The 22,849-nt window shown below is 45.0% G+C and overlaps 1 protein-coding gene across 1 annotated transcript in view; it reads right to left on the bottom strand.

Annotated features, from left to right (window-relative positions):
* Positions 1–22,849, bottom strand: part of LOC135390867 (pikachurin-like) — a 91,970-nt gene that overhangs the window by 22,696 nt on the left and 46,425 nt on the right. The window contains exon 2 of the mRNA XM_064620813.1: positions 6,768–6,884. Within this exon, the coding sequence (XP_064476883.1) occupies positions 6,768–6,884 (117 nt within the window). The remainder of the gene's footprint in view (positions 1–6,767; positions 6,885–22,849) is intronic.

The following is a 22,849-nucleotide window of genomic DNA, read 5'->3' as shown; positions in this document are numbered from 1 at the left end:
GCGGGACGCTTCAACCTGAGAGAACTGATGTTCTGAGGCTGGAACAACATACAAGGACAAATACATACAAGGCCTCCAATTGCATAAGAAATCTTACATCCTAACATCTTGCATCGCTTCAACCTGTTCGGCCATGCCTCTGGCCAAAATGTAATTGACCTTACAAACACACTCCGTGGAAGAAAACAAAGATCTAAAGACGTAACTAATAGAACACTTTTCGAACAAGCATAGAAACACAACTAAACGCACCCCCATGTTCTGAAAAATATTGTAACTAAAAAGACCGCTGATGAATATACCACCAGTAATAAAACGATAAGAACACTGAAACAGCTGTGTTTATTACAAGCGCGTGCAGCGCACTGCGTGAAAATTTGTACGATAATGAACACAGTAATTTCAATGTTTTTACCTTTTTATTACTCGTGTTGGCCGTACTTGACTCAGATTGGACATTCCTCGATTAATGGCACGAGTACCTAAGTGTCCGTCTCAATAAACGCCCGTCGTTGCAGTAAGGCACTGTACGCCCTCAATGTACAATGAACTTACAATTTAAAATTGACAGCCACATACCGCTTACTTAATATGTCGGGGCTATTGCCGAAAACGTTGTTCAAACTTAATAGCGAACGATACAGATGAGCGGCCACCGGTAAGCTTGCTTCACTGCAATGTCACACTGCGTGTGGGAAAGCCTGAAGCACATTAATGCACCGAACGTGTCCACCGTAATGACAGCGAAGCAGAGCCCTTTCGGTAAGTTACATCTGATTCGTTAATTTAATCTTTTCGCGGCTTTGAAGTATATACAAGCATACCTCACGAAAAACGTACAATTCTAAATCCATAGTGTCAACAGTACGTAAATTTCACGTTGCGATAACGCGCAGAGATAAATTGTTCTATTAAACACGCTTCTCAAACAAGCAAGCCGTATTGATGCATAAATCACCCGAGCTAATACCACCTAACTAAGGAGAGAGAAACAAAACGAAACGAAAGCAATTGTCGCAGGGACGCGAAACAACAAAAATTACACTAACACCCTCTCGTGCAACTAGGGGACAGTAGGAAGAGAAAATCGATAAAAGCATTGGCACCCTCCAGAAATAGTCGGATTAAAAATTGGACAGAGACCACTACCCTGCACTGCGAAGAAAACAAAACAAAATAAAAGAAGAGAGGGCGAGGGGAAGGTTCACGTGACCGAAAGTCACCCAATGGGATGCGGCGGTCTTGTGCGCGCCACCTGGGAATTGGTCTGTGCCCTTTTTCTTTTGTGATTCTGTCGATCGACGATGTTCGATCTGTGTTGCGTCTTTCACTGTTCTTTTTTTTTTTCGACAACAGGGAGGAAGTTTTCCTTCTTGTCCTTACACCTGGCTTTCGTTCCTTAGCTTTGTCGGCAAACTAACTGGAGGAGGTCGGGAGAGAAAATCTGCTTACGCTTCGAATGGTTGAGGAGGAACCCCCTTGTGTGGCGCATTTGAGCTTTCGAAACTCTTTTGACAAGAGAAGTAATAAGGTCTGGGGATTTTCATTGAAATGCTGCGCTTGCGGTAAACCAATGTTTCCGAGCAGCGTAGTAATGTGGACCCTACACAGAAGATGACATCGAACAGAATACAAATATGTGTGCGCGATCACTTGCGAACTCCGCGCGTACGACTGGTGTCCCACAAGCTGTGACATATTGATTCTTGTGGATGATCAACCCAAAGGGCAACCGACACACAGGGCGTGTTTTTTTTATTCTTTACAGAATTTTTATAATGAAACTATGAGAGCAACATAGGTGCTGCGGTTCTCACAGGTGGGTTATGAGGGTTATACTACTAGACGACTAATTAATTAAAACTCATTAATTAACATATTCATTAGGTGTGTTCGGGGAAGCACGAGGTAGCAGAATCGGAGCCAGTCATTATTTAAATCTACCCTCTTTTTAAATATCGTGAAACACGCACGTGCTTTGAGATATAAATCGTCAAACATTCTCGCCTAGAAAAAAAAAAAGAAAAAAGAAAAGGTAGAATTATTCTGCACAAGCTGGTATCTACCAGCTTGTGTAGGAAATTCTACCATTTTTTTTTTAAATCCCTACCCTACCCTACCCTACGCGAACGACAGTACTACTGCCAATCCACGCGTGCCTTTTTCTCCGCGGGTACAAGCGGCGGCGTCCCTTTCCCTTTCTCCTCTCTCCTACCCAAGCTGGTACCCAAGCTGGTACCCAATTTCCTACCCAAGCTGGTAGAACGACAGTTTCGACTCTCTAGTTTGTTTCTATTCTGCAGTTATACCCGAAAGGTAAAACTGGTTTGAGTAGAAATGTGGTTGCAACACAGCTCTACCTAGATGTGTAGAAAATTCTACCTTTTTTTCCTGTGAGCTGGTATGCAAATGAGCCAAAACCGAAACCACGCACTTCTCGAGCAGAGAGAGAGAGAGAGAGAGAGGAAGGGCGTCCGGGTCGGAGGGTCACGTGTTTTGCAGCCATGAAGCTGATTGGAGTAGGCGCGAATTTAATGGCCAGACTGGCCGCTTTCCGGCTGAAGTAAGCAGAAGCCATGTCGTTTCTGCGCTCGAGGAGTGCATAGTTCTGGTTTCGTCTCATTTACAATTTGCATACCAAACTTTGGCGATTTATATCTCAGAGTACATGCTCGGGGTTTCGACGTCGTCGATGATTGCCTTCAATGCTGTTGTCTCGCATTTTCCCGAAAACATCTAAATAAAAAGCTAATTAATGAATTTTAGGTAATTAGTACTCCAGTAGTCACATGCGCTTTCCCACAGTACGTCCGCATGGCCGCGTAAACCGCTCGCAAAAATGGTATTAGTGCTGTTAACAGCTTTTAAAAAATGCAAAGGATAAAAAAAACCTGTATGCAAAAATATACAGGCTGTTTCTGTAACCATGCCCCCCCAAAAAAAGAAGAAAAAGAAAACTGCAATAAAAAAAAGCAGGTCGCGGAAAAATATGCGATCAACATTTATCTGCAGGGATCTTTTGCCACGAACTACAAGTTATTTTATCAAATTTTAACGAAAATAGGTATAATATCTTGAATGCAATATGCCGAGGTAACGTTTTCGTTCCAGAACCAAAAAGCGCATTCCGTCTTTAACCAAGTCTACCACAAAATATACTACCTAATGCAAACGTCGGATCGCAGTTGAGTGGAAATGATCAGGCGTAGATATTTCTGCTTTGGGTTAAAAACTGTAAAATATGCGTAGAAAGCGGGAAACCGAGTGAAACAAACTGCACGCAAAGTTCTTTGTGTTGTACATCAAATCACGAGGGAAGCGAGCTGGTGTAGACTACTCGAAGTAGAAGAAGACATTTTTGAAGTTGAGGTTGAAGAAGTTGTTCGTGTCGTCTCTGTGTATACTCAAAGAATTGTCTTCTACTTCTTTGCGTGTTTCTCATTTGTGACGGTTGCCCTACGCCGAACTTTCCACGCCGCATTTGATGACCCACCGACAGGGCAAATTTTAACGATAACACCTCTCTGATATAGAACAGCAAATAACAGAGAGAAGTGTTCCAGATCATGTCTGAAATGGAATACAAAAACAAAACACTCAGAGCGCATTTCTCCTAAATTCGACGTTAGTGTGCTTTTTCGTTCGGTAAATCGCTTAGAAAAATGCTCAATACGGTGGTCCGTTTGCACAAACTAGCTGCCGAAAACACCTTTCGAGTTGCGTCAGTTGCACGCAAGGGCGCGCTGTGCAGCTCTAACATGCAACACATCATTTCGCGAGGCCTATTCAGAAAGCACTTGGGTGCATGTGGCGCGCCAGGCAATCTGGGTTATACGAATTTTTTGCTTCCTACCAGTTTTTTGCCATCAAAACGAGTTTGCGATGACTTCCTTCTTCTCTTCCTTCCTCCATGATGATGCCGCATTTCCTCGCTCTCTTTCTCTCTTTTTTTTTTTTTCTTCTGATGAAATATAGCGAGCGTAGGGTTTTGACGTTGAAGTTTACATAGCGGAACTGCACAGGAAGTGTGCACAGCTGCGCATAAAATCTTTATTTTCGACGCAGGCAAATCGTTGTAACTATACTAAATGGGACGTGAATTTTCTCCTTATGGGTATTGGTTTAATAGAGAAACTTTTTTTTTTCCGAATCCGACCCATTTATGAAAGGAAATGTCGTCGTGTATTACATGTTTGTTCATGTGAAGGAAGAAAATCACGACATGCCATTACTGTATAATATAGTGAAAGGCTTCGTCGACTTGCTTACAGTTACAATGCTGGCATATTCATCTTCCTGAGCGTTTCCTCATCACGTGCATTCATGAAGAATTTAATAAACGATAGAAATGATATTGTTCTTGCTATATTGTGTTATACATAATAACCAACAGTGGTATCGTTACACAGCAGTATCCAGATAGAGAAGAAAAACTGTTCGCCTGGAGAGAGCGCAGACTCTTGGGTTCGAGCATTGGCCACTCGGACCAATGAACATGTCCTGACGTTCTTTTGATCTGACTCTACTATCCGTTACGTTCATATTAGTACCTTTATTTATTTATTGATTGATTGGTGTTTTTATGGTACCCATGAACAGCGGACCTTTCAACCTTTTATGGTACTTTTCAACGCTGAAAATTAAGGGATACCATCAAAAAACGTGAGTCAAGAAGGAATCGAATTTAAACAGGAGAGGTCGTAAACTTCCAACGCATTATGCACTGGTTATAGCACACATGTTTATATCAATTTTCTGCAAATTTCCGACGTACTAGAACAATACCGATGTCGCAAGACATCCAGCAGACATCTTGCAGTTCTTACTAAAGATTCCAGTGTAGAACTTTTTTCAGATTAGTCCTCAAGTTACATGTTACGTTAGAAAGAACAACTGACGAAAATCAGGGCACTGCCTTGTCTCTCGAGGTCAGAGCCACTTCTAGTCTTTTAATTGCGCAATTCCGAGCCGCTAACAACAATAATCCGCTCGGGGGTGTTCCTACGTCCTGGGTCGACTTCATAGGAAACTGCCAACATTTGAACGGAACCTTTTGAAAGGAACCAGCGCAGCTATGAAGCGCACGTCCGTTGTTTGCTCCGCACAAAGCCTAATTTTCAGTCACATTAATATCGCATTTACCTTAAGACCCGGACACAAAAATACAGGAGGAACCTCCGTCGGCGATAATGCCCTCGAACGTAAAGGAACCGAGAACATTTTCTAAAAAAAACAAAAAAAAAAGGAAATGTAAAACCACGGGCTGCTCTACAAATCGAAATCATGACACGCGGTTCACCGGGAGAGAAAGAGAGAAAAATTAAAGGATAAAAGAAAGAAAAAAGAGAGTGAGAGAAGAGGCAAAAGGCGTGCTTTGCTTAGCGGTAATAGACGTTGCTTTCGCGCCATTAATTATGATTACGTCGCGTCTGTTCCTCCTCTAACAGGGAACAAAACGAAGACGTAGTATTATGATGCTTACCACGTGAGGCGTAATGCAAGGGTAATGAGTTCTATACGTGCGATGGGACTTTTTCAGTCCCGCACCGCGCAATGCGGATCCCCGCAATTCTTTGTTTGCGCGAGGTTCTGTTGGCGCAAGAATCATTAGGGGGGAGCTAAGATAATTACGGCGCAAATTATGAACGACAAAGATGCCACTTTTTCCCACTGCGCACGACGAAAACAAGCTCGCACATACAGAAAGGATTGCGTATAGCTGTCGCAACATGGAACATTAGTGTGATCTGAATGCGAGCAAATGTGCGTGCAAGGGATTAAGTCAGGATGACTTCTGCGACGTCGACGTCTTAGCGGCACGCTCCCTGTCGCATTGTCGCGCTTTCGGATGGTGGGACATTGCTGCCGCGATAATGGGTACGTAAATGGGAAAAAGAAATGGGCACTGCAACTTCCCAGATGCTTTGATACCGTATATAGTCGTTCTTGCCTGCTTCTGGGGTCCTGTATGCATAAAAAGTAGCGGTACATCTGAGAGGAATGATGGAGCGGTGATTTTCGATTTTTTTTTTCGACCTCAGAACTTCCGATTTCATTTCGACACAGCCACTCGACAACTTGATTTCCTGTCAAAATATTCCCAAAAATCGGGACAAATGAGGGACAGGAAACGCCGAAAAATCCGGACACTTTCCGGGTCAACGTACCCATCTCTGAGAATGTCAAAACTGCTTTTATTAGCTTTAGATTATCTTAACTTGTTCAGACAGAAGAAGACACAAGGAGACAGAGAAGAAGAAGAGAGAAGAATTGAAGGGGGGGGGGATATGTTTATTAAGAAAAGAAGGAAGAATCAAAAATAACAAAGACGGTTAAGAGCATCAACTGTTTACTATATACATAAAAAACAAGACTTTCGTGCAGTAGCCTGCACTTCTTCAGGTTAGAAAAGAACGAAGGAAAGATTAGCCACGCAAAGAGCCGGCTTGCTATTCCGAAAAAAAAAAGGAAAAAGGGGAAGGGGAAAAAGAAAAGGAAGCAGAAAGAAAAAAAAAGAGGGAATCAAAAAGGAGAAGGAAGAAAAAAGAAAAAAGGGGGAATCGAAACAAAGGAACGAAAGAAAAACGAAAAACAGAAGTAAAGAGTTTTGTGATACAGCCACAGCGATTTCCCGATACCTTCCCGTTATACTATATCTATGCAGCCTTTACCCAGACGGGTTCTATGTATAGCGTTCACGTGTATTAGCGCAGACAAAAAAGAAATAATAATAATAATAATACCGTGGGCATCAAAGAGTAACTTACGGTCACAGCCGTAGCCATTGGTGCTGAGTTTGTATCCCGTCGAGCACCCGCACTCAAACGTCCCGTCGTGAAGATCGAAACATATCTGCTGGCAAGGCCCATCTACTCGACATTCACCTGCAAAGGAGAAAGCACGCCCGGTTACACACCTGGAGGAGAATCCTGGGGGAGGAGAACCTCATATACGTTGGCTGCAACGTAGGTTCTCGCACTCTAAGAAAAACAGGATTTTCCTTATTTTTTTTTATTTCCTATTTCATTTCCTATTCGATTTTTTCCTCAAAATTAAACCACCCAAAAACAGGAGTAATTTTATTCCTTTTGGGGACTAAATGCATCGCCACAAAAAATAGTCCCTTTCGGGAGTAAATGCACGGGACTAAATGAATATCACAGAGCCTGCATTTCACACTCTGTCCTAAGAGTCCCAGGAACACCATTCGTGTGCATGCATGCAAATACTTTGAATCAAACCATCAACCGTGATACATCGAGTGATATAACATCTTCCGACACACATAGGCCATGTTGGGGTGGGACTCACTGAGTGTTCGGAGAAAGTTCCTTAGGCTCAAATTTTTTCATAGCATCTATAATTGTAAGTCTGCATTAGAGCCATCCCGGTATATCCCGTGTTCCCTAGTCTCGGGGTTTGTACATTATGCATCATCTTCACCAGCTCGCTTGCTTCCTAGACATTTTTTCATTGCCGGTATATACATTCGCCTACTCATGTATCATCCAGGTTGGATCATAGCAAAAAAGTTGCTGAATATGTGTGCAGAACTGATGTTTTTAAATACTCTTTTTTTCTTCCCTGGACTGTTTCTCAATGGAATACATTGCCTGCCCATCTTGTTGACGAACGTGGCTCTACGCGCTTTTATCAGCTCTCGTATACCATGTAACCCTGTATGCAGTTTGTGCGTAGTCGGGTTTCTAAAATTACTCTTTGTTGTATTTTTACTTCGCATTGTTCCCCCCTACTGTAATGCCCCCGGACGCTGTAGCGGTATAATAATAAATAAATAAATAAATAGGGCACAATTTGTGAAGAAGGGAGCGCTAACTGTTTCTTACTCTGTGGGTGGAAAATTGATAAGTTGGCTGAGTTATACAGCCTTATAGTATGTCATCATATTGACCAAGAGCACATATTTACGTAGACTGTTGCATTCGGAAAACCATTTGCGAAGTTCAGTGACAATCTGCAGTCCTGGGGACTAAAATAGGGAGTAATTGCAGTCTAGGGGACTAGAAGTTGCAATTACTCCCTATTTTGCTCATTTTTTTTTTCTTAGAGTGTACGTATTTGCAACTTTTGCTAACGATCATCCATTCACCGCCTCATGGTTGATATTCGTGTGTGCGCGCCACTCTCCGCAATTTACATACACTTGTGATAAAAAAAAGCACATGAGAGAAGTGCATCGCTATATTAATGACGATACGTCTGCCACGTATTAAACATTTACGTACAGTCTTTCGAAGCAAAGCCGCGGGTATTTCGGATCGGGACTGCTCTTCTAGTGGGACATTAAATATGTATACTGGGGCTACGTATACTGAGACTGAGGTGGATATATTTGGAGCGCTCGACCACAGGGTTTTGCTTTCATGTACCTTAACCTGATGATTTGATTGTCCCACACTCTAAGAAAAAAAGGAGTACTTTTACTCCTTTTGGGGAGTAATTGCATTGCCACAAAAAATAGTCCCTTTCGGGAGTAAATGAATGTCACAGAGTGAAGACCGCATTTCACGCGCTGTTGTAAGAGTCCCAGCTACATAATTGGTGCGCATGCATGAAGATATTTTGAAGCAAACCGTCAACCGTGATATATCGAGTGATATAAAATCTTGCCCCATACTAGGGCACAATTTGCGAAGAAAGATGCGCTACCTGTTTCTTACTATGTGTGGCTGGAAAATTGCTACGTTGTGTGAGTTATACAGCCTTACGTCGTTCAAATTGACCAAGCGCACATATTTACGTAGACTTTTGCATTCAGGAGACCATTTGCGAAGTTTAGTGACAATTTTCAGTCCTGGGGAGTAAACGTCGGGACTAAATGTTGGGTTAGGGGACTAAAATGGGGAGTAATTGCAGACTAGGGGAGTAGAAGCTGCAATTACTCCCCATTTTACTCCTTTTTTTTCTTAGAGTGCACTTTTACACACACGTAGCCGATTGTCACATAAAAACAAAAAAGTCTCAATGATGATACACAAAGCACAATGTGAATAAGAACAGGATGTTTCGTTCTCATGTCGTCAAACGATACGAAAGGCGCACGCACACACACATGTGCACGCGCGAGCGAGCGATAACTAATGGAGGACCCAATGGAATGTTCTTCCCTAATCTTTATTGCAACAGCTACGAACTATATACGCCTTTGGGATAACCAGAAAGCAACGAGTGGGCGATCGAGAAGTGCTATAAAACTGAAGCTTAATGAAGTCTTCCCGTGCACTATAAGCAATACTGTAAAACAGTACGAGCAAAATCTGGATTTTAATAATGTCTCGCACAAAAAATTGTTATAACAGAAAATAAATAACTAAGCACATAGTTTTAACTCCACAGTGCCGTTCTCGATTGCAACAGCCTCGAGTGTTAATTTAGTTTCAAAGCTAGAAAGACGTAAGGAGCGCCGAGTAATTATTTAATTAAAACTTTGGAGTTTTGTTTTTGGAGCCACCTTAGCGGCTAAGGCATTAAAGCACAATGCATTTGATCTTAATATTATCCGCTCGCAAATTAGATTCTGCCGGCATTACTTCGCAACCTTGGGAATGAGAACTTTCGTAAAAAAAAAGAACAAAAAAAAAAGAGAAAAGGAATACACTAACAACTCAGTTCTCATTTTCTGAACACGAAGTTCGACTTCATGCAGGAAATGTAGCTGTTAAAATGCTACTAAGAGAAGCAGTAACAAGTTTAGATACAACGTTTATGTCATAGTGTGTTTACTAGCACGTAATCACTGAAGTTCAGTTGGGCACGGTGTGCAGCGCTTCAAATGTAAAAACTGAAAATTTGAGTCCTAATAACGCACGCGGTACGCGGTTCGGTGGGCCTTTCTTTCGTTGTAACATTGAACGAGCACTTTAAATTATTACGACACGCAAGTAAAAATTGATATTCCCCAAGTTCCCTTGCAATGCTTTGTCACAAATTAAAAGCAAAAAAAAAAAAAAACACACACACACGGGTTTACCATAAATTTTTACAAGACGTATCGCTCTCGTGCGCATCAATAATAAAACTTTTACTATCCGTGCTGCACAATCCATGAGATGACCTTATAAAAAATGAAGAGGGCGCTCCCAGCCTGAATGGTTTCCTTGATCTTTACAATCTTTAGACTTGTCCGCCCACAACATCACTCAACCTGACGTAAATAAAGACAAGAAAAAAAAAAAAAACCTCGCATATCTGCGCGTATTTTAAAAATTATGTCCGCGAGAGAGCAAGTCTCGCCGATAGTGCTCTGAACTACAAACCGTTAAAGACAGAGACCCTCCCCTCAATCATGTGCATCGTTAAGTATTAGAGCGATGAAAGGCCAATATGGAGGCGCACAGGGGAGGGAGCGCGAGATATGACAGCCACCATGATGATGATGATGATGACAATGAAGAAAGAAAGGAAAATAAGGAAGAAGAAGGAAGGTACAAATATTGAGTGCACGAATCCCCCCGTTCCAGGCACTTAAGCTCAGAGCGCATGTTAGCAGATGATAAGAAGCTCCGGCGGCATTCGTAGAGGGCGCTCCGGGCAGGTCACGTGAGAGACGAAAGAATTATTGGTGAACTACTTCGCGAGGAAGGAGGTGTTTCACCTGAACGACAGACGACGCACTGCAGTTGAAATATGGTGCTTGAGTCACAGGCTGTTTTATATATATACAAAAAAGTGTACCCGCGTTTGTGATTTTGGAAAGAGAGTAGTCAGCAGTATGTCATATCCTGACGAGATTTATGGCGGCAGCTGTTCTTTTCGAGAAACATTTTCCGCGGGGGTTGTTGCTGCCCGGTCGAATTTACTGCGCACTTTGTTAGATGTGGCTCGAGGAAGTAATCTGGCAACCCGGATGGTGTTTCTAGCGTTCACCTTCTCACGTGTACGCCGTCTGTATGTCCAAGCTTGTCGAGGACAAGGTGAAGGAGAACCCGTGGCACCCAACGTTCTGCGAAATACATTCCCTTACTTTTCCTTGCGTGTAAATCTATTCCCAATTATTATTCTGCGAAAGTCCGACAAAAGAAGAAAGTAAGTATCGAACACTTCAACAACTCAAAACCTCAACAAATATGAACGAAAATAAAATTTATTACCACAAGAAAAAAATAAAAAAATAGAAGCGCAGTCACGCAGATCTTCATTGTTCTACTTGCTGAAGTGGTGACTGCACTTAGTAGCACTTAGCACTTAGAGTGAAAGTCTGCACGTTTTTTTAACCTTTGCGCAAACAGTTCCATTACGTTTCATACGAAAAGCGAACAACCTTGAACACTTTTCTTCCTCTTCTCCACTTCCGAATAAAACTTCAGAACGATTTCTGCACGAACGTCTTTATGCTTGCTTGTGTCTCTGCTTCGATTGCAATTCATTCGCTTGGAACCTGGCGCCTCATGTCTCAGTTGCAGCTTACGTGTCGTGCATTCGTTCGGACCGCACAGGAAAGCATGTGCTCCACTTCGTCGTCCGCGCTATTCTGTGACGTCATGAGTGTGGCGGAGAGGGACGTGTGGTTTACTTCCTGTTTGCTATGAGGATTTCGCCTTTCTGGAGCGAATTCTCTGGACATTCTGAAAGTCAGTAGCACTGTAAAATCCCAGGTTTTCACGAAAGTATATAGCCATGCTGAAATTATTAGTGTTGCTCCTTTGCACAGAAGTCATTTTTAACATCCAGTTTTCTTCCTATAAAACTGTTAAGTAGGCCAGTAAGATGCACCATGCGAAGTAATTTACACCACGGAGTCATAATTATCGCAGAAATTGAATTTAAAATACGCCGCAAAAAGCGACCCTGCGCAACGGTGGTGAAGAGCAGTACCAGCCTGTGATCTGCCTGGAACCTCGCGCTGACGCTATAAGGAGAACGCTCGCTGATTGGCCTAGAGAAATGTTGTCTGCTACACCGCTGTCGTCTGCTACTCGGCTGTTCGGGGTTCTGATAAAGCCTTTCTCCTTGCTCGGTAATGCTTCGGCCGCTCCTCCTATCCCCAATTCTCCGGGAAAACTAGCAAAACAGGTTTACGGCGGCAAAGGGACAAGGCGATGACCCCCACTGACCGGCAAACCAGAACCAGTCTCCTTATGCCGTCATCGGTGACGTGCCATCATACCTCCTCATCCTCGTTATAGCTGGAGTGGCGAGTTAAGGGTGAACGCGGAGCTATGTTTATGTGAGTTTTTTTCTGGGAAACAAATTGCACGCATCAAAACCTTTCGCACTATTCGGTATAATGACACACACACTTTCATCAGATGTCTTAATCTGAAATTTTTTTGGATGGCCCTCTGTACTCCTTTAAGCTACCTGCTAAGGTCAAGGTAAGTTGTGCTTGTTGGTATTTCGTCCGTTTGTGTCTGTCCTGTGTGCACACCACCCCTCCCAGACTCATGGAAATGTTACAAACAACTATAGCCCTCTTGCATTCGGTTTCTATGTTCTTCTATTTAAGTCAGTGCCGGATTTACAGTAGTGGGGGCCCCGGGGCACTATACTGTGGGGGCTCCCTTGTGTATTCTATGTATTATTCTATGTATCCTATGTATTCGTGTATTATATGTCTATAAATGACACCGTTTTATTTCTAAAGGACGGCGGCACACTAGTCCGAGATTTTTCAGCAGTCAGGTTTGGTCATATTTTGAACATTTCGTAGACAAGTGAAATAAATATTCTATTCACGTCTATCCAATGTGTTATTCGGGGTCGATATGCATGGACGGAGGACATATTTTTACCAAGTTTCCGTTTCAGGGATGCGTTTCAGGCATGCAAAGCAGATTTCCCTCGGACACAAGACCTTTACTGGTGGGGGCCCCTTTGTGGTGGGAGCCCCGGGGCAAGTGCCCCGGCTGCCCACCCCTAAATCCGGCACTGATTTAAGCTGTTTGGTAGTTCAATAAACCAACATTTCCAGCCCAAATAAATGACAGCAAAACGCGTTCAAAACAGCACTGTCTGTTTCAATCGTGCAACGTGATTGCCATTTTCCTGCCCTTTTCCTCTTCTAAGCGTTCCGTCGATGATCATCAATAAGCCGTGCGCACAACAATGATTAACAAACTTTCGGCGCTAATGTCAGCACTCAGGGAAGATAAATATACGAAAAGTTTACCAAGCGCTTGATGCGAGGTCATTCGGAGCGGCAAAACAAATCACGGCCACACAGAACAAGGGTGGAGCCGGAAAGAAATCACGCAAACGTGCGTGTTGCAGATCCATCTGCGCGTCTTAACTGGTACTGCACATTAATTGCTGTTTTTTTGTACGAGCGAGTTTGGGGGCGGACAACACCTCTGGGCAGCTCCTTTCCAAATGCTTTGTGCTTTCAGTAAACAAACTTATTGTTCACCACGTGTGTAAAATGGTTACAAATTATTATTATTATTAAATCTATACTTCAGATTCGGCAGATACATGACAATGCTTTCGCATTGAAACCTTCGGTTGTGCCAGGTAACATATTTCAACCTGAAGACTAATAAAAAAATTGGCTGCATCTTTGGTGACGTCGTGCTGTCACGTGAGCCACGTGGCCCTCTAAAGCTACGGACCTACACGGTAGTATCCCTAAAAAGCTATCTCTTTAAATAACTTTCAGGACCTCAAGTGCCGACTGATAGGCTTCAGAAACGGAAGAATTATGTCGTCAGCCCTTGGCCGAGGTAAGTCAGACGGCTCTGGGTTAGGTCCCAAGGTCAGTACACTTCTACCTTTTACCTTGCGTTCTATCCAAAGTATCAGTTCAAAGTTTCTCGTCTGCAAGGCCATCGTCTGGCTATATCGAATCAACGAATTCATTCCATACATTGATCCCTCCTGCCTTACATATCGTGGATCTGACGACAATAGACGAGAAGCCAGGAGAAGCCAGTGGCCAAGTCATTGCGGACCGCGTCGCAGGCGATCTTGACAAGCAGCTAGTTGGATATTGTTGGGTCGCTGCTATATACGGCCATACACAACTGACGCGCATGTTTCACTGCAGAGTATGTTCCATTGAGAATCTGGATCAAGTTTCCATAATCAGTTTGAATTGGAATTTTGCCGATGCAGCATGAGACTTGTGTTGTAACGCGAATAAACTGTGCACTACGTGTGCTTCTGCACATGAAAACGCTCACGACAGCACATGTCGAGTAGGTGTTCGATGTTAGTCGCTAAAAACACGAGCGCACTTGCTCTCACGACCTCATCCCGTCTTTATCTATAAAAAGGAGAAGTGCCAATCGATGCCGACAAAAGCCCCGCATCGATTCCCAGTCTCCTTTGAGAAGACGTCCGCACTAATTGGCACTTTCTGGAAACGCATGGAAACTTCAGGCCCAGTATCATTGTGCACCTACGGATATTTTGCATCGACAATCGTTAGAGAGCTACACGCCCCTTAGACACCGCGGGAGAAGTTTTGTTTCGTAGTCACCCCACGACTTGAGCTCTTCGAGCATTCCGGCCTACCTACACTCTTAGAAATGAACTTCACCGCATAGCACGGGAGGCGTACGCCTTTTTTGTGACACTTATGGTGTCACAAACAAGGCGTACGCCTCCCGTTTTCAACAAATCAGGGCAGATAACGATATCATTCGAGATTATGATTGGCTAGGAGCGTGCTATGTGGTGAAGTTCATTTTTAAGAGAGCACCGTTCAGCATAGACTTTGTTCCCTTTCTTGGAGAGACGTACGTACGCTGATCTCATATTCACGCATTACACTCTTAAAAATGAACTTCACCTCATAGCGCGCTCCTAGCCAACCATCATCTCGAATGATATCCTTATCTTCGCTGATTCGTTGAAAACGGGAGGCGTACGCCTTTTCTGTGACAATTATGACTAGCATAAGTGTCACAAAAAAGGCATACACCTTCCGTTTTCAACAAATCATGGCTGATAACGATATCATTCGAGATGATGGTTGGCTAAGAGCGTGCTATGCGATGAAGTTCATTTCTAAGAGTGTAGGACTTAGGTCCTCATTTTGAGGCACATCATTGTATTCTCGCCAAATTCAGAGACCCATGGGATGACGTAGAGTACCGCTGAGCCCAACATTTCAAAAGCGTACACAGAAACTATCGCCGCACCAGACTCCAACACTTTGAAACTATACGATCACCATTAACCAAAGTAGCGACAGCAAGTTAGTCGTCTTGCACCGTCGTATGGAAGGGAATTATCGTTTAAAGGCGTCGCTGACGCTTCGAGCCAAAAATCACGAATTTCATATCTGCCGTTTAGGGACGAATGACAGCTCCATGTCAAGAGGCGAGACAGCTCCGGAAATAAGTTCTTTGACTGTCTCCGAAAGCGCTAAGGCCGCCGTTTTTGCCGAACACCATTCCATGGAACCACACGAGAAATCCAATCTCGGACTTCTTTTCGCCTGTTCCATGTCGCTTTTCATTGTCTTTTTTTATTTTTTGTGACGCCATCTTGAGGATGAGAGAAAAAAAAAAAAGGACCGTCAAAGGTGAGCTGTCAAGTGAATCGTGAAAAACGACAAAACCCGCGGCGGGTCGGAGGGACACGAAAAAGCTTTCCGCTAATCTCAGCTGGATTTCGATTTTCGACTTCACACCCTACACGTATGCAGTGTGGGAAAACGATACATCTGCCCTTTTGATTTCTTCGTTTCGATGTCCTTCCACTCCGTTTGTGAGTTGTCTTCCTTCTCTTTTCCTTTTGGAGAGAGAGATAGAGAGTAAAAGTGAGAGAGAGAGAGAGAGAAAGAAGCCAATACGATGGAGGGAAAATCTTACTCTGGCTTGAACGTGCATGATACACAGGTTTACTGACAAATGTACACTCTTAAAAATGAGTTTCACCACATAGCACGCTCCTAGCCAACCATAATTCCGAATGTCCTCAACAATGTCCGACAACGTCCTCGTCCCTGATTTGTGGAAAACGTAGGGCGGAGCCTATTTTGTGACAATTATGCTGTTCATACTTGTCACAAAAAAAGGCGTACGCCTCCCGTTTTCAGCAAATCTGGGAAGATAACGATATCATTCGAGATTATGGTTGGCTAGGAGCATGCTATGCGGTGAAGTTCATTTCTAAGAGTGTACAATGTCTGAGCAGGACTTCACCGCATAGCATGTTGTGCGCTAAGCATTGCCACAGATGATACACTCTTAGAAATGAACTTCACCGCATAGCACGCTCCTACACTCTTAAAAATGAACTTCACCGCACAGCAGGCTCCTAGCCAACCATCATCTCGAATGATATCCTTATCTTCCCTGATTTGATGAAAACGGGAGGCGTACGCCTTTTTTGTGACATGTATGAACAGCATAAGTGTCACAAAATAGGCTCCGCCCCACGTTTTCAACAAATCAGGGGCGAGAACGTTGTCATTCGGAATGATGGTTGGCTAGGAGCGTGCTATGTGGTGAAACTCATTTTTAAGAGTGTAGGGCCACTGCTTCTGATTCGAAGAGCAGGGGGATCGTACGTCTTTTAGTAGCGACTGGATAAATGATAATTGCTAGAAGAAAGCGAACGCCCGCCTCTCGCTTCAAATGAGAAGCGACAACGCATTCGTGGCATTGGTTGGCGTACAACGTGCTATGCGGTGACTGTTCTGAGAGTGTACATTTGTCAGTAAATCTCACGTTTCCTGCATGCGTTTTTTGTGTGTCTGTCTGTCACGGGGAAACATCCCATGTCATCATCACTTCTTCATTTATTGTTGTTGTTGTTGTTGTCTCCTCTGCTCTCTCTCTTTCTTTCTCTCTCTACATGTCAATCAAAGCATTTACTATAACTTAATGCTTTCCATCTTTCCATTGTGTTTTAGGATGCTGTGCTTTTTACATAATGTATATATATAAAAAGCGGACGAGGCATTTTTTTTACGTTCTCCTCAAATAAGAGACTCAGTCATTTTATGCGCAGTTGCCATGTCTGGCGCCCCTCGATTTATTTATTTGAACTGGACGTAAGCGAGCTTCGACATACAAAACTGAATTACCGAAGCATCCAAAAACCTGACAAGCAACGGAAAATAAATTGCTCCGGTTGCTTAATGTTGACGAAGAAGTCGGCTGTGGAAAACAAGGACGATATATTTTCCGAGTGAGTGCTTCATGTAAGTTGAAGGAGACGTGTGTGTAGAGCTTTCGCAGAGAAACGTTTTCAGTATTTTGCTACATCTCCCGTGAATAGCGTCCAGTTCATCCTCGGCACGCAATAAGTAAAATGCTGGTTGAATCGCCTGGCTTCTCGTCGAAATTGTTGAAATCGCCATTCTTCGCTTGGGTGTTCATCGTAGAAGTTAAAGGAGCTATGAACTGTACCAAGCGAGTCCGCCGACTGTGTCGGCTCCAAACGGCGATTTCAACGTGTTGTCCGTGACACCTTTTGTATAGGTGAATTTGATAGGTGCGTATCTTCAGCACCATAGCACGCTCTTAACCAATCATCTTCCCGAATGACAGCGTTCTCGCCCAAGCTTTGTTGATAACCAGAGGCGGAGCCTATTATGTATCTATTATGGACAGCTACAAAATGGGCTACGCCTCCCGTTTTCAACAAATCAGAGACAGAGTCGTGACGTTGCCCACATACGTGAGGCCGACAACGGCAAGCCCTATCACCACCACCACGACGACGACGACCACCACCACCACCATCATCTTGAAGAGGGTAAAGCAGAACGTTATGTGTACCTCAGCGTTGCCGTCTGATCGGGTGCTACAATTCTTCAGATGACGTAAGGATGGATAGAGGTATCTGGATGGCGGTGCGTCTACTCGCCCGTATTCGAAAAAAAGTGCGTTTTTGTATTAACGCTGCACAAGTTATGAAGAAGAAGAATTGAACAATAAATTGTAAATAGAATTACGAAGCGTAGAAGAACAATATTACATCTATTAAACCCGTAACTAAATACACGCCAGATAGGAGTTCTTACCTCCTTTAATCCGACCAGTGTGATAACCAGCCTTTCTTTTTTTTCCCCTTTCTTTCTGTCGTTCTCGAGCACGGTGCCACACACGCCGTTCGACGCCGACGATACCCCTGGCAAGCACAAAGCAATGCACGCAGCTCCGGCGCGTGTGACACACAGCCATCGATAATCGGGGCCCCCTCACTGCGTACCGCGTAAGGAAGGAAATATGCCTACGCTATTAGGAAAAAAAACTGTGTATCATTCAAACATGTGCTAGCTAGAAATGAAACAACTCTTAATTATTCCACACACTCTTAAAAATGAGGGGGGGGGGGGGGGGTGTCGAGGTAGCTTGCCGTTGTTGGCCGCACTCAAGTGGGCATCGTCACGACTATAGCCAAAAAAAAAAAAAAAGGAACCGAAGGTGGGAGAAAGGGGAGTTGAGGACTTCAAAGTGATGTAGAAGCAGGATGACCGGTACTGATGGGACGGAAGCACACTGTAGGTGAGAGGTGCACTAGAGTGGTCTCTCCGCTAGGCCCGTTGCTTGGAGAAAGCGCACGAGGCCGCGAGTTTTTGAAAGTCGTTCCGCACAAGAACCTTCGGGGAAGAGGACGTCCGTCAGTATACCAGGCCTGGCGTGGGGAAGATGGGTTTCCCGCATGGCATGGTATGCACGGCATTCTGTCAGGATATGCGCAATTGTCTCCGGATGATTACAGTGTCCGCAACTGGAATCCTCCCTGGAGCCGATCTTGCACAGTTGAGAGTTCGTGAACGCAGATCCTGTGCGTAATCGATGGAGCATTGTCTGCATACCACGGGGAAGATCTTTCGTGGGGAGAGAGGGTCGGTGATTCTGCATGATGTCCTGTATGCCAGGGTGACGCACCTCAACTAGCTGTTTGACGACCAAGAGCCTGTCAGTGTCGGTCGGGACTGCTAAGGATGGGCTGCAGCTGTTGTGTGCTGAGGAAGCTAGCTGGTCCGCTCGTTCGTTGCCTCTGATGCCGACATGAGATGGGATCCATTGGAGCGTAAGCTCACCTCCGGTTAGCCTATGCTGGGCACACGATCTCCTTATACATCGGGCCAGAATGCTACCACACATGGGGTTTATCACGTTGTTGAGGGCACTTTTGGAGTCCGTAAGCAAGACGGCCTTAGGTATTCCGGTGACTTGAACCGCAGCAGCTGCGTGTAGCAAGGCCAGGAGTTCGGCCGTCGTAGATGAGATTGGGTAGCGAACTGATTTCCCTTGCCAGGCCTTGTTTATTGACGGGATGTAGTACGCACTGGTAGCACTTTTGGAACGGTGGTCAATGGAGCCATCCGTGAACACCAGAGTATGTGTGTGATAAACGTCGCTGATCAGGTTCTCAGCCGCCATCCTGGCCACTAGGGGGCTGGACTCGCTCTTCTTCCGTAGACCCGGGATGTGAAGCGTTGTTGCGGGCACGAACTCCCGCCACGGCGGCGTAGGTGGACTAGCTGGGAGCCGAGGAAGAGCGCCCCTGTTGGCTAGAGAGCTGGTGGCACTAGCCAGGCGTCCTAGGGATGTGTGTGTCCTCCGTTCGAGGTCGGTGAAGAGGGAATGCTTGCTGATGGATGTTGATGCATCATCCAGAAACTGGAGTCCTTTGAGCTCAGGGTGGACACTAACAGGCTTTTCCTTAGCTTCCAGGTACGTTTGGGTGACGCTAGAGAACGTTGGGAGACCAAGCGCAGTTCTTATGCCAGCGCGATGAAGGCGCTCAAGGGCCTGCCATTGTGTAGGCGCGAGGTCTACGTATGGCGCCACGTAGAGAATGCGTGACAAGATCAGGGCTTTGTGAAGGGTGAGCAATGACCGCGCATTGCAGCCCCATGACTTACCGCTGATTCTGCGTAGCAGGTTGAGCGTTTTCTTCCCCTTGCAAATAGTCTCGTTTACTTGCTTAGACCAGCGTAATGTGCTATCGATGGTGACACCAAGATATTTACATGACGCGCATCTTGGGATGGGAGTGTTGTTAATGCTGAGGCTTGGGAAGTCTTTGCCCACGTACTTTCCACGGGGAATGCAGACCATGCATTTTGACTTCTCTGGTGATGCTTCCAGCCCTCTCGCAAGCAGCGCTGCATTGAGCCCGTTCAAGGCAATATCAGCTGTGTCACGAACTTTCTCCTTGTCCGTTCCCACAATGCGGAGGCAGATGTCGTCCGCGTAGATGGTGAGATGAAGGGCATACGGTGTAGGGCGAATTCCTCGGTGAATCCCTGCCATGATTAGGTTGAATAGTATAGGTGATAGAACACTGCCTTGTGGGACTCCTCGCTCAAACTTCTTCACAGAGCTGATACACCCGCGGACGGAGACGTCAAACGTTCTGTTGGACAGAAAGTCACATAGGTATCCTAGAAGGCGGCCAGTGACTCGAGCTGCTTCGAGCGCAGCGAAACATGCCGAGTGCGTTACCGAGTCGTATGCCTTCTTCACGTCAATGAAGAAAGCGAGAGCAAACTCATTGGACTCTCTCGCTTGCTTCAGGCTAGTAGCCACTTCAGCGATTGCGTCAGACGCGCTCCAGCCCTTCCGGAATGCCGGAATGCGTACGAGAGGAGGAGCCTATTTTGTGCCGTGCATAATGGCCACAAAATAGGCTCCTCCTCTCGTTTTCAACAAATCAGGGGCGAGAACGTTGTCATTCGGGATGGTGGTTGGCTAGGAGCGTGCTATGTGGTGAAGTTCATTTTTAAGAGTGCAGTTGTGCATCGCCATTGCGCCTGCAGCACCTTTGAAACGACAACAATTTTCTTTTGAGACGACGAATTCCACTCGCCAGGGGGCGATACTGTACCCCACTGCTGGTGGTGATGTGAGGAATGGAATAATGAGCCCCTTCACAATAAGGATCGAAGTGCGATGGTGTCCAAAATCCTTCCCGAAAAGCGCTCTCTGGGTCTCTTAATCAGCTGGACGCTAGCCCCCCCTCTCTCTCTATCAAAATCTCAATTTCTGGTCCCTGTCCAAATCCAGCCCACCAACGCTCAGCCCTCAAAGCTCTTTTGACCTTCTTGGACATCGTAGGACTTCGATCCTTATCGGGGCCCATTATACCCCACATCACCACCTGCAAAGGGGTTGAGTATCGCCCCTGGCAATAAAACTCTCCATATCTCACAATCTCCAATCTCAGTTATTGTTGTACTTTAATCTCCTCTTCGATTAGCTTAAACGGTCGACGTAGATAAGCGCGCCAGTAATATCGAAGGAGCAGCGCTAGAGGAAGGACCATTAAGGCACGGACCATTGGGCAGCTAAGTACCATTCCACCTTTTTCCACGTATACACACAGATGCTCATTCGTACTCAGATACACAGGCGCCGTGAGCAACATTCATTGGCGTTTTGCGCGGTCCCGTCTATCGATCACCGAGACCATTGATTTATTGACGCCACCGGAGGATTCGATAGGAAAAGCACGATTGCATTCCGCCGAGAGGGGTTCCTTCCACATCTACTGCACAATGCATGCGGGACGGCGAAGAGCCTACCTGGGCGCAATATGTGCACTTGCACGAGCGCTATTTGCAAACGAAATGTTTACTCGGAGAGTTTGAAGGCCGTAGGGTCGCTTGACAGAAGACGAAGAAGCCGACAAGAGGCACAAAAGCACGTTCTTTCGACATCTTCCGTACCAGCGTGGGCGTCGATGCTTTTTCCGTGCAGTTTGACGACAACAAAGGCACGGAATCTATGCGGGATTTACTGAACGGGTTCTTCCGCTGTCGTCCGAGTGTGCTATTAATAACTGCAATGGTATTAAATGGTCGTGGTGTTCCTTGCGCAAAGCAGTCGATCGAAAGAAAATTAGAAATACCGCACGATGCCCTTCTGCCCTCGTTTACATGGAATATCCGGTGCAGCCGCATTACAACATACATGTAAATCGAAATATAGATACGTATCTACATACATACTGCCACGCGAAACACATACAAAAAAACAAAACGCTCTACATGCTTCTAAAATTCTGAAAGCATGAAAATATTTACCACTCGCAATACTTTCGCCGAGCATTTGTCGACAACCAAGTTTTAAAGAGTGTTTTTTTAAATGTTAATTCCAAGTAGCGTATTTCTCCAGCACAGAACGGGCCTCTGCGCTTCTAGTTTACCGGTCTTTCACAAGTGCATAAGTGGGAATGGGTACGTATTAGGTACTACAGTCCTTTGATGTTGCCGATGATATCAGGCTCACAAGAGCATCAAACGTATCGGACATTTCGTTTACCGCCACTTCTTAGAAGCTGCATCTACCGGGACCATTTCACACGACGGCATTTTGTCTTACAGACGAGCGTACACGTATACACCATCGCTATCAGTCAACTTCAGAAACAAAATCAGTCAGAAAAAGAAAGCACGTCGACTTCCTAACCTACGTACTCAATAACACAGACACACTCTTTCGGTGTCTCATACATTAACGCATTCACCGATGACAACGAGTACAGCACACATTCTTCTCGAAAGCACACGCGCACGACACAGATGCCATAACGACTAGACAGCTAACAGATGGCGTTAACGACACAGGTTGTAACCCCGAACCACAGAAGCGGAAAGAATGAACAAAAATCAAATAGAAACATATCTAGCGTGCGTATCGCGTTTTCACCGCGAAGACACGAGCCTCACCAAAATCTCCAGCACACCATGCCCGCAAAAAGAGAAATCGAAACAGTCGTCTCATTCATGCGCCGCACATCAACGCGGAAAATCACAAGAAAAAGGGGAAAAAGGAAAGACCGCGAGCAGGAAGGAGCAGCGCGCGTGCACCAAAAAGAGGAGCAAGATATGGAGTAAGGAAGGCGTCATGCAGGCGTACACGTGGTATGGCAGGAAAAAGGCAAACAGGAAGAGAAGTCGTAAGGAAGGTAGAAAAGA

The sequence above is a fragment of the Ornithodoros turicata genome, chromosome 4 (assembly GCF_037126465.1).
Source record: "Ornithodoros turicata isolate Travis chromosome 4, ASM3712646v1, whole genome shotgun sequence".
Taxonomy (NCBI): Eukaryota; Metazoa; Arthropoda; class Arachnida; order Ixodida; family Argasidae; genus Ornithodoros; species Ornithodoros turicata.
Note: the sequence above shows the minus strand (reverse complement) of the source record. Positions and strands in the feature narration are given on the sequence as shown.